At 42.8% G+C, this 17,287-nt stretch overlaps 1 protein-coding gene across 2 annotated transcripts; it reads right to left on the bottom strand.

Annotated features, from left to right (window-relative positions):
• Positions 1-4,086: 4,086 nt before the first annotated feature.
• On the bottom strand, positions 4,087-16,891 carry CCDC174 (coiled-coil domain containing 174). Of its 2 annotated transcripts, none has more exons than XM_033141101.1 (11): positions 16,745-16,891; positions 14,593-14,697; positions 13,720-13,820; positions 12,509-12,567; positions 12,131-12,311; positions 10,488-10,583; positions 8,923-9,059; positions 7,753-7,847; positions 6,667-6,790; positions 5,183-5,335; positions 4,087-4,600 (listed from the first exon to the last, which is right to left on the bottom strand). In XM_033141101.1, the coding sequence occupies exons 1-11, from the start codon at positions 16,784-16,786 to the stop codon at positions 4,275-4,277; spliced, it is 1,419 nt and encodes a 472-aa protein (XP_032996992.1). In that variant the 5' UTR covers positions 16,787-16,891; the 3' UTR covers positions 4,087-4,274. The 2 variants fall into 2 exon arrangements, with proteins under 2 accessions (XP_032996992.1, XP_032996993.1); XM_033141102.1 differs by having other exon boundaries at positions 5,183-5,332.
• Positions 16,892-17,287: the final 396 nt, after the last annotated feature.

Raw genomic sequence — 17,287 nt, 5'->3', positions numbered from 1 at the left:
AAAACCCAAAATATTGCCCCCCCTCCATACCTGATATGCACAATTACTGCATTTTGAAGAGTGTGCCATCTGCCCAGTCCCTACAGTTAGACTGGGAAGAACCACATGGTCAGTTCTACTTCTGACTAGGGATAAGCATGCAGGAAGCCAGCATAACTTTTATTTTATTTTTAATGCATCTGTATCCCACCTTTCCTCTAAAGGAGGTTGAAGTTTTATCCACACAGCAACTCCGTGAGGCAGGCTAGGCTGAGAGACAGCAATTGGGCCCAAGGTCACCCAGTGAGCTTCGCGCCCAAGTGGGGATTTAGGGCCCATCAGAATAAGACCCAAAAGACCAGGGTTTGGTCTTTTGGGTCTTATTCTGATGGGCCCTAAATAGTTCGGAATGTGAATATATATGAGATACACAATGAACTGTAATGCTTTCAATGAAACGCTTTGGATTACCTACTGTTAACTGCAGATGTTCCAAGAGCCGCAGCAGCAGTTGAAAGTTGTGTGGCGATGCTGCACATTCCGTATGACATGCCCATTCTTGCATCATAATAGGAGAGAGCACTGCTATGTAGATTCTCGCAGTGAGGTTCAGGCCACTTACGCAAGGCCACTCTGGGCAAGAATGAGCTGCAGAAGCTCAACTTGTTGTTTCTAGAACACAATGGACACTCACCCTTTCCAGGTGGGTGGCGGTTATGGCCCCTCGCTCTGCTGCCATTCCGGCAGACAGCTCTCACGTGGTTGCCAGCCATCTGAGAATTCCCCCAGCTGGCGTGATCTCAGGGCGGGACTTCCTGACTGAACACCAGCTTCAAACGGGCCAACCAGAGGCCCCACCTGATGGCAGCAATGCTTTAAAAGGCTGGCTGTGCTTACCTACCGCAGTGCTGTTGGCTGAAGTGCTTTTATATTGAAAATGTCAGAAGTGAAAATGAGAAGCATCATGAGATGGGGAAGGGCCAGAGCTCAGTGGCAAAGCATGTGATGATATGCATGAAAAAAATCCCACATCTTGTCCTTGCCATCTTCATGCTGGCTGGGAAGGGCTTCTGCCTAAAACCCCAGAGAGAGCAGCAAGCCTGTGTAGACATTACTGAGCAACACCCCACATATAACTATGCTAGAAACTGAAGTCTGCAAACCATTATATATTCCTAGAAATGCTATAAGCCACAGGGTGCCAGCTGCCGGAGTCAGAGTATGCTCTCATATTCCAGGGTATCTAAAGAGCTTGTCTTTAGGTTGGTCTGGAGGATGCGGACCATTTGGATCCCTTCCAATCGGGATTCAGGTCTCATCATGGGACTGAAACTGCCTTGGCCGCGCTGGTCGATGATCTCCAAGCGGGCTAGGGACAAAGGTGAGAGCTGTTTCCTGGATCTCTCAGCGGCCTTTGACACCATCAATCATAACATCCTTCTGGACTGTCTAGAGGGGCTAGGAGCTGGGAGCACTGTTATACAGTGGTTCTGCTCCTTTCTCCAGGGCAATGTCCAGAAAGTGGTGTTGGGGGATGAGTGTTCAGACCCCTGGGCTCTCACTTGTGGGGTGCCTCAGGGTTCCGTCCTCTCCCCCATGCCTTTTAATATCTATATGAAGCCACTGGGAGAGATCATCAGGGGGTTCATAAGTATGCGGATGACACCCAGCTCTACCTCTCTTTTAAATCAGAATCAGTGAAGGCGGTGAATGTCCTGTGTGAGTGCCTGGAGGCGGTTGGAGGATGGATGGCGGCTAACAGATTGAGGTTGAATCCTGACAAGACAGAAGTACTGTTTTTTGGGGACGGGGCGGGTGTGTGTGTCGGGGCCTCCCTGGTCCTGAACGGGATAACTGTGTCCCTGAAGGACCAGGTGCGCAGCCTGGGAGTCATTTTGGACTCACAGCTGTCCATGGAGGCGCAGGTTAATTCTGTGTCCAGGGCGGCTGTCTACCAGCTCCATCTGGTACGCAGGCTGAGACCCTACCTGCCTGCAGACTGTCTCGCCAGAGTGGTGCATGCTCGTTATCTCCCGCTTGGACTACTGCAATGCGCTCTACGTGGGGCTAACTTTGAATGTGACCCAGAAACTGCAATTAATCCAGAATGCGGCAGCTAGACTGGTGACTGGGAGTGGCCGCTGGGACCACATAACACTGGTCCTGAGAGATCTGCATTGGCTCACAGTATGTTTCCGAGCACAATTCAAAGTGTTGGTGCTGACCTTTAAAGCCCTAAACGGCCTCGGTCCTGTATACCTGAAGGAGCGTCTCCACCCCCATTGTTCAGCCCGGACACTGAGATCCAGCGCCGAGGGCCTTCTGGCGGTTCACTCACTGCGTGAAGCAAAACTACAGGGAACCAGGCAGAGGGCCTTCTCGGTAGTGGCACCCGCCCTGCGGAACGCCCTCCCATCTCATGTCAAAGAGATAAACAACTACCTTACATTCAGAAGACATCTGAAGGCAGCCCTGTTCAGGGAAGTTTTTAATCTGTGACATTTTAATGTATCCTAATATCTGTTGGAAGCCGCCCAGAGTGGCTGGGGAAACCCAGCCAGATGGGCGAGGCACAAATAATAAATTATTTATTATTTATTATTATTTATTATTATTATTATTATTATTATTATTATTATTACTATTATTATTATCATCATCATCATCATCAATATTTTTCTAACACCACTTCAACCTATTAAAGCTACTCTTAAGTGCTAGAAATCAACACAGTTGATTAAACTTTTTGGTACATAAAACAGTTGTCTGACCCTTGTGTCTATTCTCTACTTGTCAATATTTTAGTAAAAATTCTTTCCAGTAGCACCTTAGAGACCAACTGAGTTTGTTCTTGGTAGGAGCTTTCGTGTGCATGCACACTTCTTCAGATATCTGAAGAAGTGTGCATGCACACGAAAGCTCCTACCAAGAACAAACTCAGTTGGTCTCTAAGGTGCTACTGGAAAGAATTTTTGATTTTGTTTTGACTATGGCAGACCAACACGGCTACCCACCTGTAACTGCAATATTTTAGTTGTCTGTTGCCATCTAGTGGGCTGCAGCTTTGTTAAGTTTCAGGAATGCTTCAGAGGATAGAAGTCGTCAGTGTTGATTGGGCTTACATCTTGGAGGAAATGTGAGCCACATGGAATTGCTGTTCCCTTCCACCAACACACACACATTTGCACCCACCCACCCCGCTTATTGGCTCCATCCAATGCAACACTGTTGTTCCTGTTTACATCAATGAGATAAGTAAATCAGGAAAGGGACTACACGAGTGTTGCCTTATTTTTTAAAGCAATTGCAAAGCTAGGAGCCCCCAGATCCTTCATCAGCTTTATAGCTCAAACTAAAATAGACACTGTAGAATTGGAAAACGCATCAAGTTTTATTTTGCTGCCAGTTGTCATCCTAATCACACTGCATCAGTGAAAGGGACAGCTTTAAATATTTAAGTAACATAAAACAACTGTTTGGGTTAGGGGAGGTGGGTAGAAAAAAACCTGCTGAATCTTTCCTTTATATTAAAATAGCAGCTTCTAGTAACAGTCACCCACATGAACAGCTTGCTTTGTCAGCACTGTCAGAAATCCAGATGATTAATGGGATAGCAGAACCTACCACCATACTAATCTTAGGAGGCTTCCATTCAATGCACTGTTTTGCTTGGTATGTGAACAAACGCCAGCTGCCACGGGGTGGACATGGTTTATAATTTAGAAGACCTTTCATGTAATGCTGTTTACCATACCCTAACAAATTGGCACTAAATTTCTCTAATGCTGGGGTGCAAAGGCCTGGACAACTAATTCTGCATGCCAAAGGAGGCGTGTGCTGTGTTTCTCAAAGAATAGCCTGTCACGCTAAATAATAAACTACTGGTACATTTCAAAAACTATGGGGATTTTCAAAAGCAGTTTGCAAAATAGCATGGTGGCTTCTTTCTGGGTAGGCATACCATTTTTTTTAAAAGAGTCATCATTCCTGCTGGTCAGGTCCAAGGCCTTAGATGTGCCTAAAGGAGGCCCTTGGATCCCAGTAATCGTATTTATGGTGAAGTAAAAAAGCAGTGGAAATGGCAGTGAATACAAGATACTATAGCAATAACCTTTAGAAACAGAAACCTTTAATTCTAGTGGGGACAGAAGTAGCACAAGGGCTGCAGCAAGATGCATACATGACAAAAGGCATGTGATACCTAACCTACCAAGACACCTTTTCTCTTGAGCTTTAAAACAAAATGAAAACTGAGAATCCCACTGTTTTCTGATTAATCTCAAAACATCTAAAGCTCATGTTACTTGTTTATAGTATGACAGCATGTCATCTAAAGTTTGGTAAGCCGGCTGCTGATTTTGCAGTTCACTGTCATGTTCCTGAGTGGGGGGAAACGGATTGCTCTGCGAGCTGCTACTGTAAGGTTCAGTTGATGGGGATGGCAGGTTTCTTGTCAGGGTTTCTGTTTTTGCATATGAGGTTCCAGGCTTGTTCCAATTCTGGGTTCTATAGTCATGCGTTCTCTTTTGACCCATAAAATAAGCAGAGGGAGGTGCAAATTCTGGGTCTCGTTCATTTCTGAGATCTTCCTGCTTCTTTGACCACAGTCCAAAAGTGAATTCTATTAACAGGAAGGAGAGAAAAAAGAGCAAGCTCAATTTTTATTTTACATACTATGCTTAACCATCAAACTCTTCCATTAACCCAATCTTGGTCACATTGGCACATGGCCACAATAAACTACAGAGGCAGAACTAAGGAAGAAAACACACATTTTAACGCTATGAATGTGTCAACATTGCTCTTGCGTGGTGTGCCCTCTAGTGGTTTTGGTAGGGAATAAATGTTTTGAGAACAAAGTCGCCGGTTGAAAAAAGTTCTTATTTCGGGTGACAATTTTTCACTAAAAAGTCCTCAAGTGAATCAAGGAGCACCTATGACAACAGAGAGAAGGCAAAGCTAAAATGTTTTCCATTTCTGTCTAGTGAATAGAGAGGTATTCTCCCCAAACACCTTAGATTCGAATCCACAGGAAATGTGCCTTCTCTCCCCCCCCCCATGCAGGACTATTACAACATGAAATTCCTTCACCTGAAATGGTACCAGCCCACCAAAGCAGAGATTATACTGACACAGTATGTGCAGCTCACCACTCAAAGGTTTTTTATACCATGCTAAGCTGATGCATATTTCAAGTCCTTACCTTTGCCTCTATCCCACTCTCGGACATAGGGCACGCCCGGCTTTGTATCTTTCCTTTCCTGAATGATCACTTCCACTTTTCTGTTTTCTGCAGAAACCCTTGGCACTTCAATGAGCTTGGATTCAGCTGCTGCTGGCATAGCAACTTCTTCTGCTTTAGTGGAGAATAAAGGAACAAATTTTATTTGAGCCAGGAGATAATTCAACAAGCTACTGCTATGCTACAAGTTGACACTCTGAAGCATTACCTAATTTGGGGGGGGGGGAGCATCTCACTGGGATGTTCACTCCCCACCCTGCAAAGAAAACTGCTGTAGATAAAATCACAACAAAGCAAGAAATTGAAGAAAAAATAAATTAAACCCCTAGCATTTCGATAGATAGCTCAAATGTACCTTTTAAAGGCTGCATTGGAATAACAAGGGGGGGGAGACTAAGCAAGACTGAAAATATTTCACTATAGTTTCCTAGACTTCAGATAACTTTTGGCCCTGCAGATGTTGCTGAACTACAGCTTCTAACAGCCATAGCAAGCATGGCTAATAGTCAGGGAGATGTAGTTCAGCAACTTCTGCTGGGTCAAAGGTTCCTTCTACTTAATATACCCCAATTGTTTTATATCACAGGTGGGGAACTTCCAGTCCATGGGCTGATCTTGGCCTGCCATGCCCTCTCCCCATAACTATGCCCACCCATCAGCATGAGAGTGTTGAATCCTGCATAGGTTCCACTGCCCTGTTTCCAGCTGCAAGCACCATCATGCAGCAGGATTTAATATGCTGATGAGCAGAGATTAAAGCCCTTTCCTTTCTCCTTTAAGCAGGGAGGAGGCGGGCATTACTGCTGCCGCCCACTTAAAGGAGAAGTAGAGCAAAGCAGCACTTGAACCAGGAGGGGAGAGGCTGATTCAGATAGGACTTTGAAAAGCTGCAGAGGGGATTTTAATGGGTGGCCAGTTTTGCATACCTATCAAATTTTACTCACAAGACTAATACTGACAAAAATCTGGAACCTACAGCCAAAAAGGTTTCTCCACCTGGTTCTATATTCTGAAGATGCACCATGATCTTCACTTTTGCCAGGCTTCACCAGCCTTTCAGAAGCCAATTAACATTGGCATCAGAAAGTGTCTTGAAGTAGACACTCCCAACAACTTCTCCCTCTCTAACACCCATTCTCTAAGTGAACATCATTTTGGATTCAAGGTTTTATCTGAGCAAGCCATACTCTGAGAAGTCCCAATGAAATCAAGGATAACTTAAGTCAATTTATTTCAATGGGTCTTCTCGGAGTGCTGCTCAGTGAGAAAATGGATTCTGAATACCATCTAAAAAAAGCAATACAATATTTGTATTTGATGCAGAGATGAAATATTGGTCTTAGGATCAGTGTTAACTAGGTCCTCATTAACAGTTCAGTTTTATGAATACAGATGTGGATCCTTTGTTCTCTGCATTTAAGAAAAGTAATTTATAGAGAAAGTACCTCCATTTTCCTTTGTGTCACCTTCTTTCAATCGCTTTTTCGCTCGAAGCTTGGACAGCCTGGCTTCCAGAACAGCCTTACGTTTCTCTGCTAAATGTTCACGTTTTGCTCTCTGGTCTGTAGTCTTAGAACAGTCAATGACAATTGATTTATGTAGCCAATAGCAAGTGATTCACGTTGCTATTTCCAATAATTCACTGCTTACAACCACACACAAACACTACTTCTTAACAGCCGTGTACCGTATATCGTGGCGTATAAGACGACTTTTTAATCCCGAAAAATCTTCTCTAAAGTCGGGGGTCGTCTTGTACGCCGGCAACATCATGCGACGTGACCCGGAGTTCTGCCCCGCCACTGGTTGCGTGTGCGCGCCATCTCAGCGTGCCGTGTGTGCGCCGCCTCAGCCGCCATGGAGCCTCTCCCCGGCGCTCCAGCCGCCGCCGCCGCCTCAGCCACCATGGAGGTTGTTGTGCGCTTGGGCGGCAAGCGCGGAGGGCTCCTGTGCGGCGAGGGGGAGGCTCTCCCCGCCGCTACCTCCTGTGCGGCGAGGGGGAGGCTCTCCCCGTCGCTCCAGCCGCCGCCGCCTCAGCCGCCATGGAGGCCGTTCTGCGCTTGGGTGAGTATACCCCAAACTGTTTTTTAACATGAAAAGTTGGGGGGTCGTCTTATACGCCCAGTCGCCTTATATGCTGCGATATACGGTAGTTTATTTCAACCCACCCTCCCCCCCCCCCGCTGCCATATTTTTCAAATCCAAACTCTGATATTGCAAACACTTCTGTAAGTGACCAAATAATTACAGTGGTACCTCTGGTTATGTACTTAATTCGTTCCGGACATCCGTTCTTAACCTGAAACTGTTCTTAACCTGAAGCATTACTTTAGCAATAATAATTTGGACACATATTGGCAGTTCTTGATTCAGCTACAATTACTACACGTTTTTCAAAAGGCTGGCACTGGACATTTTAGGTTACTCTATCAATCTGCTTGTATGCACCAACCATACATTACCCAAGGAAAAGCTCCACAGTGGAACATACATTTCCCCCCAGCACAATTGTAAACACTTAAACTTCATACCTGTTCTCTTAGCATTTCTAAGGTTTCCATTTGCTTTCTCCTCAAAGCTTGATCACGGGCAAAGGCAAAGTAACCAACACCAAGCTGTCTGGCCTCTGAAAGGAAGATTTTTTTTGTAGTGTTATGAATTCATCCTACATTAAACTACAGGGATATTGGGACACAGAGAGTTGTCTCTTAGGATGATATTCAACATCAGTCACAGGAACACAGAAAAGTACTGAATCAGATGACCAATCCATCTAGCTCTGTTTTACCTAGAGTGGTTTGCAGTTCTCCAGGGCTGCAGACAGAAGTCTTTCCTATCCCTACCTGGAGATGCCAGGGAATTAAGCAGGGTTCTTTTGAAAAAAGAAAGCATGTGTTCTACCACTGACCTACAGCCCTCCCTAGGCAAAGGAAGACAGTGCTTGCTTAAGTCACTTTTCAATGGAGTGGAATAGTAACCTGTTTATTATTATTAACCTGTTTAGAGGTTTATTATACCTCTAAATACACACAGATTACTCACGTCACAACAATCTTAACCATCTTTTGTCAATGGATTTTCCCCACTTTCAACGGACAAAGAATTTCTACTCTTCTGACAGTAGTCACTCTGGATCAAGTTTAAACTTTTCATGATTTTATTGTATGGCTTTATGTTTTTATATTGTTGTAAACTGCTGTGATATATTTTTATGATACAGCAATATATAAATACTTTAATCATTAATTAAGTAAAGATGTGTGGTGTATGATTATTATATGTGGCAGTGTTTTTCAACCACTGTTCCGCGGCACACTAGTGTCGCGAGATGTTGTCTGGTGTGCCGTGGGAAAAATTGAAAAATTCAAGAGAATTACTTTATATATAGTCAATATAGGCACAGAGTTAAATTTTTTAACATTTTCTAATGGTGGTGTGCCTCGTGATTTTTTTCATGAAACAAGTGTGCCTTTGCCCAAAAAAGGTTGAAAAACACTGATATGTGGTATACATTTACGGGACTTCCCAATTTCCCCCACATTAAATTATAGCATCCTGTGAATTGATCACCTTGCTAAAAATAATAATCAGGATATGGCCTTGATCAAGGAGATATACTGAACTGAATCTATTTATGCAATGGAAGCAGAAGCGCATCTCATTTCTCAAGGCAGATCTGCATGCACAGTAAGAATACACACCATTTTCTCTAATGTCCTCATAATGCATTGGTCCCATAGGTTTCTTTAGGGCTTCTTCTTCTTCCCTTTCCCACTGCTGACGCTGAAGCTCCTTTCTCATATCTTCAGACAACAAAGTCTTCTCTTCTGTCATTTGCCTAAGGGGGTAGGGGAAGCATCCCTTAAGAGTTTGCGAGTGAGAAATGGTTGTAAACCTACCAATCCCCAAACCAATTAGGTATATCCCATCTAAAAGCACGATGCCACATAACAGCAGCTTTATCCATGAGCCTCAGAGCACCTCTGGGTAGATATTCTGCTGAACTGCCAAGACACTTGCAGAGCAGCCATCAAAAGGCATTTCTCTACATGTCCTTTGAGTTGTACATTCTACAATATAAAGGGATTGTAATTACTTGATACTGTAAATTGTTACACAGCTTTCAGAAACTATTTCGAAGGAGCAATGCGCTGCTGACACGGTACTGTAAAGTCCTGCCTTAAAAAGCATTTCATTCGTTATCTAAAAAATATTTTAAAAGAAATGTTAAGAGAAAAAAACTGGAAAATTCCTAAAAATAGATGAAATAGCTCCTCCCACTGCCAAGTGTTCACATTTCTCTGCAGAAGGCATTCTCTTGGGGGGAAGTAAAGACGGAATAAACAGAAGATAAAGTAATTGGCAAGCTACCCTCATCAGATCAACAGAGTTACATTTCAAGATCTTTTTTTATTTTTCCTACTTAGCTATGGGGAAAAAATGAATACGCCAATTATTTAATAACTCATGCAATTAGTTTTCTTAAAATGCCCATTTTGCCAGGTTATCGTTAAGACTTAATGGTGGAAAAACAAATCAAGTTCTACTTAATAGAACATTGTGTCCTCGACTTGATCAAAAAGCTTTGAAATGCATTTATCTAAGAACAGAAAATGCCAGACTCCTCTAGGTTTCATTAGGACACATTAAAATTCAATTTTATTGCCCGCAGTCTGTCTCGACAGAGTGGTGCATACTCTGGTTATCTCCCGCTTCAACTGCTGCAATGCACTCTACATGGGGCTACCTTTGAAGGTGACCTGGAAACTACAACTACTCCAGAATGCGGCAGCCAGACTGGTGACTGGGATTGGCCGCAGAGACCATATAACACCGGTCCTGAAAGACCTACATTGGTTCCCAGTACATTTCCAGCCAAAAAAATTAGTCACCCCCGATTTCCCCAAGCTGATCGTCGACAAGAAGCATTATAATATTGCTAACTTGGCTGCAAACACAGATTTGACCAGAATGCACAGACAAATTTGTCAACTTGATCGTCTCCTAGAAGCTTTTTCATGTATTTATGTAGAATTTGTTCTTTACAAAAATAATAATAATAATAAGGTTTCCACTTAGCTCAAATGAAACAAGATTTTTCAGGAACCTGTGTGGGGCTTAGGACATGGGGTAAAGAAGCAGCTGGATGTACTCTTCTGTGAACACGGAACATTTTCCATCAGAGTCCAACTGGCCAAGTACCCATACTCCACCATTCCATATGTGAAAGAAAAAAACCAGCTATTTAATTTAGTAAAAGCATCACCTCTCCCCCTGAAGCTCTTTATCCATTTGAAGCAGATGTGGCAAATCTTTCTTCATACAGCGTCTAGAACGGCCCAAGGAATCCACATAATCTACCCTAGAATTTAATGGAAAACCAGCATTACTGTATACAGAAGTCAGTGTCTGATTTATAACTCAGAAAATAAGGAAACAAATACATACATATGCATACCTTGCATAGAACAATCCGTTAGTTACCTCACCATAAATGTTAGCAATCACAAGTTTAACAGAGCATCATTTCTCAACATTTATGAGTGTCACCATTTCCAAAACTCACTGTAATTCCGCTGCTAGCTTTTGTGATAAGGTGGTTAAGAGAACCATTAAAAATGTACAATAGCATGCATCTAAACTGGTACATTGTGCCTGCTCCCTGTGGCGAAAATAATGATGCAGCATTGACTTCCCACACAAGTATTCAATTTGAAACAATATTTTTCAAGACTCATTTAATGATCGCTTCTGCATTTGTTCCACTATTTTAATGAAAGCTGAACACAAATGCGAAGCAGAAGGTCTGTCAATGTTCTTTTTATGTAAAACTGTTTCTCAGTTACTTCTCTTATCGAAAACTGTTCAAGATCCAGACAAGTACAGTAGCAGTAAATGCTGCCCATTAAGAGTGGCAGTAATATTTAGTGTTTAATGCTCCAAATTATTTAGAGTGCACAGACACATAGCTGTCCAAAAGTGCTGATGGGCCCAGCATGCAGTGCTAATTATTAGCTATCAACGAGTTTTGCTTTCATTATGTTGCTTTTTACAAGAATGCCAAGGACCCAGGAGTAGCTCCCTCTAGCTCTATTCCCCACCCCCAGGAGCACCTACTGGTAGGTATCCAATTTCTGTTTATCAGAGTTTTTCCAACACTTGGGGCTGATTTTTTTTTTGGGGGGGGGAACCCTGCAGCATCTCAACACTTTTCTTACACATTCACTGACTGTCTAAAAACAATTTATGAGTTGTTTGTAGTACTAAGATGACTGGTTGCAAGATGCATGCTTTTACAACTAAAGTAAATTTAAATATCTAGAAATTTAACTTCTGTAAAACAAGCTTAAATACAGCAGCTCCAGGCAAGCCAGGAAAATAGCAATTGTGATCTTATGGGCCAACAAGTTCACAGCCTCTTAAGAGAGGCTGACAAATATCAATGCTTTTAAAAAGTATGCACTTTTGTTTTATGAAAATATTGCTACTAAGAAGGGAAAGGTGGCAGTTTATCTAAGAGATGTGTATTACAACTGATAGGAGACCAGTGAACAGAATTTCAGCTGGTTGATTTAATGGCTTCTGCATCTGAATCAAACTTTAAAATGCTGTTCAAAAAATATTATGACTGAACTCTAAATGGAGGAGCGGGTGAAATTCATGCAACATCTAACCAAGGAAAACGTACAACTGAATCACCCTTAATATGAAAAAGCATAGTCTACTGGAAATTCTTTTGCAAGGAAAACTCATGGAATAAATGTTTCCTTATAGGTATGTTAATTATAGATTAGTAGTATTCTTCACTTAAGAGATGTTCTCTGTGTGGGAGGTGGTATGGGAATGGTGGTAGTAATTGCAGAGAAATCATATAAAACAAGATTGAACCACCACAATGCTACCACAAACCATTCTTCAGTGGGGTCCTGAGGAGGTGGAATTTCTGCTTCAGAAAGTCTCTCTTCTTCCCTGTTTGCCTTCTCTGCTGCCTTTCTAGCAGCTTCATTTGCACACAGCTCCTGTACTTCTCGCCGTTTGTCTATAATCTTCTGGGTGAAATCCACAAGGTACAAATCCTCAGTTTCTTCATCTAAAACAGAAAAATCAATCTGTAAATGACAGATAGCAAAAGAGAGAGAGAGAGAGGAGTCAATATAAAATTGCAGCAATCAGCTCTACTGCTGCCAACAATGCCCTCGACAATGCGCAGAAAACAGAGTCTGACAAGCAATCCTAGGGAGATAGTTGCCAATTGTTCGGTACATAAAGAAGGTGGCTTTCACTCACCTGGAAAGTCTCCTTTTGTCATCTTCTCATAGAGCTGTGCTTTCTCTTCTAGTTTCTGCCTACAAAACACAGGAACACATCCCTTTCAGTTAACCATGAGAAAGCAAGAAGTCTTTTGCCATTATGGATATGGGAGAAAGATTTCATTCCTTACATCATTGCCTGCAGTCAAGGCTGCTTCCTTTTAAGGCAACCTATGCTACCTAAACCAGCACCAACGGGCATTTTTGATTCCCAAGCATGGAATGGTGAGAACACTGGGTCACTACTGCTGTAGCTGTGGATAGAACAGCAACATCCTTCACACAATCATGGGCATGCATATATACAAGGACCTCTCAGGAGGAATTACATGGAGGCCTCTAGGAAAGCTATAGTGCTTTCCTAGAGGCCCAGAAGACAATAATCAAAGCCGTGGGCACTATTAAAATGTAGCAATGCTAGGGAGAAACTTTGTTCGGTTTAATAAAGCAACTTATTTTGGTAGAAACAACAGGAGCCCTAGCTGCAAGCACAATTCTCTCTTCTCTGTGCACATTACTTCCCTCCTTGTTCCTTCCTTTTCTGCAATGCCACAGTTTTTAATGAATTTGCCTGTGCATTCCAAGTCATTTGTTCCTTAGTGCCCTCAGGAACAAGGAGATGGGAAAAGAGGGATACTACTAGTTCCAGTTGGAAAGACACCAAACCTCCAAGAATGTGATGCTGTATATAATTGTCGAAATGCAAAGAGTGTTACACTCCCCTCACACAGAGAATAAAGAACATTACTTATTCTTCTTATAGGACAGGAGACTTCAATCCTGAGCACTTCCTAGGGACGAATGACCCACTGAAGTGAACTAAGACTTCTGAGCAAAAATGCTTATGAGCATCCTACAAAGTTGGGGACGTATTTCAAGAGAGCACATGCCTGAATCTGAACTCTCTCATGTGCAAACTGTATGATAAATCACAACCTTAGAAATGGACTGTATTTTAACAGGCAACCTGTGGTATCAGATGCACAAATGGTTACACACCTGGTGTCAGAGAAATTATTGTCTATAGCACAGGCATTCAAGCCTAGGGCTGCAGAAGTTCAGAACAACTAATTTCAGAAGCAGAAACTGAGCATCAGCTCTGCAGCACAAAGTCCTGTTTCACATTTGTTCAGTGTATACCAGACTAATAAAATGTTACGTCTGCCCTTCTCAGAAGTGAAGTACTACCTTGATTTGTCCAATGTTTGTTGCTCTTCTATCTTTTGTTCAGCATCTTTCTCAGATCGATCTGAAACACCTTTATTCTGTTTAGTCCAAATGCTTGGCTTCTGCAACATAAAGTTTTCAAAACGAAACATAAATACTATACCAGAGTTCAGTTATCAAAAATAGTTGTAGAACATCCAATACCTCCATTGTCAGAGGCAGCAAGCTTTTGAACACCAGTCGCTGAAAACTGCAAGAGGGGAGTGTGATGTTCCACTAAGATTCTACTTGTGCACTTCCCAAAGGCATCTGGTTGGCTACTGGGAGAACAGGATGCTGGACTATATGGACTTTTGATGTGATCCAGCAGGCTTTTATTTTTTTTGTTAAAAAAAGATAAGATCTTTCCATCATCTAGGCTCCAGTACTGGCCAGTTCTAAATACATCCGAGCTCAGGTGTGTGACATAAGGCACGTAGCCTATATCCAGCACACCAAAGCTTTCCATCCCTACAAAGATCTTCCTAAATGTAATAAATGGTTTGCAAGTAAGTTGCCTAACAGTAGCATGGGGTTCTACAGGCTCCCCTTCTTAAAACAAAAGGCTCTATTCTGTAGTATAGAGAATTACAGAATTATTGAATGTCAGTTTACACAATTCTTCAAATTTTATCTTTTTAGCTCATTAGCCTTGAGCCTGTTACATTTCTGGAAACTAATGTTTAGAATTTCAGGCAGCTGTTCAAGGAGAAGATCACTTTTGAATTAAGAGTCCCACTGAATTCAACAAGGTTATTAAGTTGTAGGTTGCAATCCTATGTACAATTCCCACTGAATTCAGCAAACTTATTTCTGAGCAAACAGTTATAGGGTTGAATTGTAAACAAACTCTACCTTGTTTGTTGCTTTAGCTTTTACAGGGACTCCAGCATCTTTCAGAAGTTTTTCTTTTTTGAATTCTTCCTGTTTTCGGAAAAGTTCAGCTTTCAAGTCTATGAGCTGCATCAAGCACAGAGAAAAAGAAATACAATTTTCCATTTAGAAAGACAATAAAGAACTTTAAATGAGTCTCAGTGGAAAAGAACATAAATTTGCAACTATAGTCCAGCAACTGAAATACTTACAACCTTGAGAAATTAAAATACTGGTAAGGTGACCAGTGCAAATGCATATAAAGTGAGGGTTGACAAAACTTTACCCCATACGATCTTTGGTTAGAAATAGACCCAATATAATATAGGAGTAATAAGCAGTTCTAGATTCAGGTGTTCTTTAAACTATAGCCTTACAAAAAGACAAGGACTGGTATTTGATTGCCTCAGATAAAACTTGATTACAGTGGTACCCCGTGTTACGCACGGGTCTGCTTAACACGAATGCCACCCCCCCCAAACCTGGAAGTTCGTGCGTTTTTGCGCTTCTGCACACCACGCGCGCTCCGGGGAGGATTTCCGGGTTGTGGAGGTCCGTAAGTCGAACATATGCAACATGGAGCATACGCAACTCGAGGTATGACTGTATTTTGAAACCTCAATTGATATGCCACACTTGCACTGACTGGGATCATTCTTGGCAGCAAAGGAAAAATGGGTCACCTGATGTTATTTCCCTCCTATCACAGTGGTTCTTGGGGTGTGTATGTGGAGGATGTAAGAACACAACTTACCAAGCTGAAAAGGTTTCCAACCTCCAATTTAAAACACTAAATTGCAACACAGTTTATATAATGGAACATTATAGCATACACTGTCATTTTTAATCAGTCATTTTAAAAAAAATATTTGCAGGGGAGATTGATGAGATTGTCAGTCCCAGCTCACTCTCCCAATCAATATACTTGATCAAGCAGAATATTTATATTCCTAAGAGAATATCCAACATCATCTTATCAGATATTGCACATTCCTACCCAAGTGTTTCTTTTATGCAAAAAACTCCAAAAATGTGAACAAAAATTTAACCGAGGATTCTGCAACACAGCAGTGGGATAGCTCAGGTGTCTGACTGACTGCTCAGAATTTTCATGTATAATTATAATTATGATTATAATTATTTATACCCCGCCCATCTGGCTGGGTTTCCCTAGCCACTCTGGGCAGCTTCCAGCAAAATATTAAAATACAACAATTCATCAAGTATTAAAAGCTTCCCTAAACAGGGCTGCCTTCAGATGTCTTCTGAAAGTGAGATAGCTGCTTATTTCTTTAACATCCGATGGGAGAGCGTTCCACAGGGCGGACGCAACTACCAAGAAGGCCGTCTCGTCTGCCTGGTTCCCTGTAACTTCACTTCTCACAGTGAGGTGGACCGCCAGAAAGCCCTCGGCGCTGGACCTCGGGCAGAACGATGGGGGTAGAGACGCTCCTTCAGGTATACTGGGCCGAGGCCATTTAGGGCTTTAAAGGTCAGCACCAATACTTTGAATTGTGTCCAGAAACGTACTGGGAGCCAATGGTGGGATCACTTCTAAAAACACTGGTCTGTACTTCACTTAAGAGTAGTACATTGTGGCTGGATTGAATGAACAGGTCTGATAGCTGTCTACATCAACAGCATAAAAACCTTATTGTACTTTGGGCAGCCAAAACATTTTTAAATGAAGGAGTGAACTAGACCTAAAAATGATCCTAAAACCTAATTGGGTTTCCTCTCCCCTTAACAACCCTTTCTGAAATATATGAATTATCAGGACATGGAAAGAGCTGGAAAATTACATTCTCATCAGGACCTCTTAGCATTTAAAGAGCCCAGGAACTGTCAAGTTGGTCTTGACAATTTGAAAGGTTCACCATGAAGACAGGCCCTCGCGATTGCCGGTAGCAGAAGAATCGAGGCGTAAGAGAAAGGGGGCTTAACTTGTACCTGGCGCTCAACCCTAATGTCGAAAGGTAGATATTCTTACTACACAATCTGCAAAGGCGGCAACTTCGTCTGTCTTGCCAAAGGTAGCAGTGCTGGGTTTAACAGGCACCCCCGACAATGTAGGCGGCTGGGTGTGTGTGTGTGTCCGGGACCCTATGCCCTTCCTCCCCGTATCGCCACTCACCGAGGAAACCGTAACATCCAGCGGCTTCTTCTTCCTGTCCATGCTGCTGCTGCCGCCGCCGGCCGCCCCAGCGACAGCCGAGAACAAGCGACGCGGAGACAGTAAACAAAACGAAACGAAACCCCGTCTCCGGATACTTCCTGCTTAAGGTGTCGACGTAAAGCGCGAACCCGGCCCCCGACTTCCGGGATGGAGACTGCTGCTTTATTACCGCCGTTTACGACAGTGTCGTAATCGGGCACAAAAGGCTTTGCGGCGCGAGCTGTAGAACGTTGCGGGAGATAGCGCTAAGGGAGCAGCGCAGAGCAGAGAGGTTGAGTGGCGAGGGAAGAAAGAAAGAAAAAATAAGGCTTGTTATCCTAAGAAGTAGCTCTGGTGGGTTCATTCAAAGGAATATCCAGCTGAGCAGCCTCCTGACTATAATCAGTTGCCTCTCCAGAGTCCAAAAGCCTGGCATGGAGGCAACAGTCCTGTTGTACCTCTTATTGCTTCCAGCAGGTGGTACTTGCTGCTTACACTGCCGCTACACCTGGTAGTAGCGTA

The sequence above is a fragment of the Lacerta agilis genome, chromosome 2 (assembly GCF_009819535.1).
Source record: "Lacerta agilis isolate rLacAgi1 chromosome 2, rLacAgi1.pri, whole genome shotgun sequence".
Taxonomy (NCBI): Eukaryota; Metazoa; Chordata; class Lepidosauria; order Squamata; family Lacertidae; genus Lacerta; species Lacerta agilis.
Note: the sequence above shows the minus strand (reverse complement) of the source record. Positions and strands in the feature narration are given on the sequence as shown.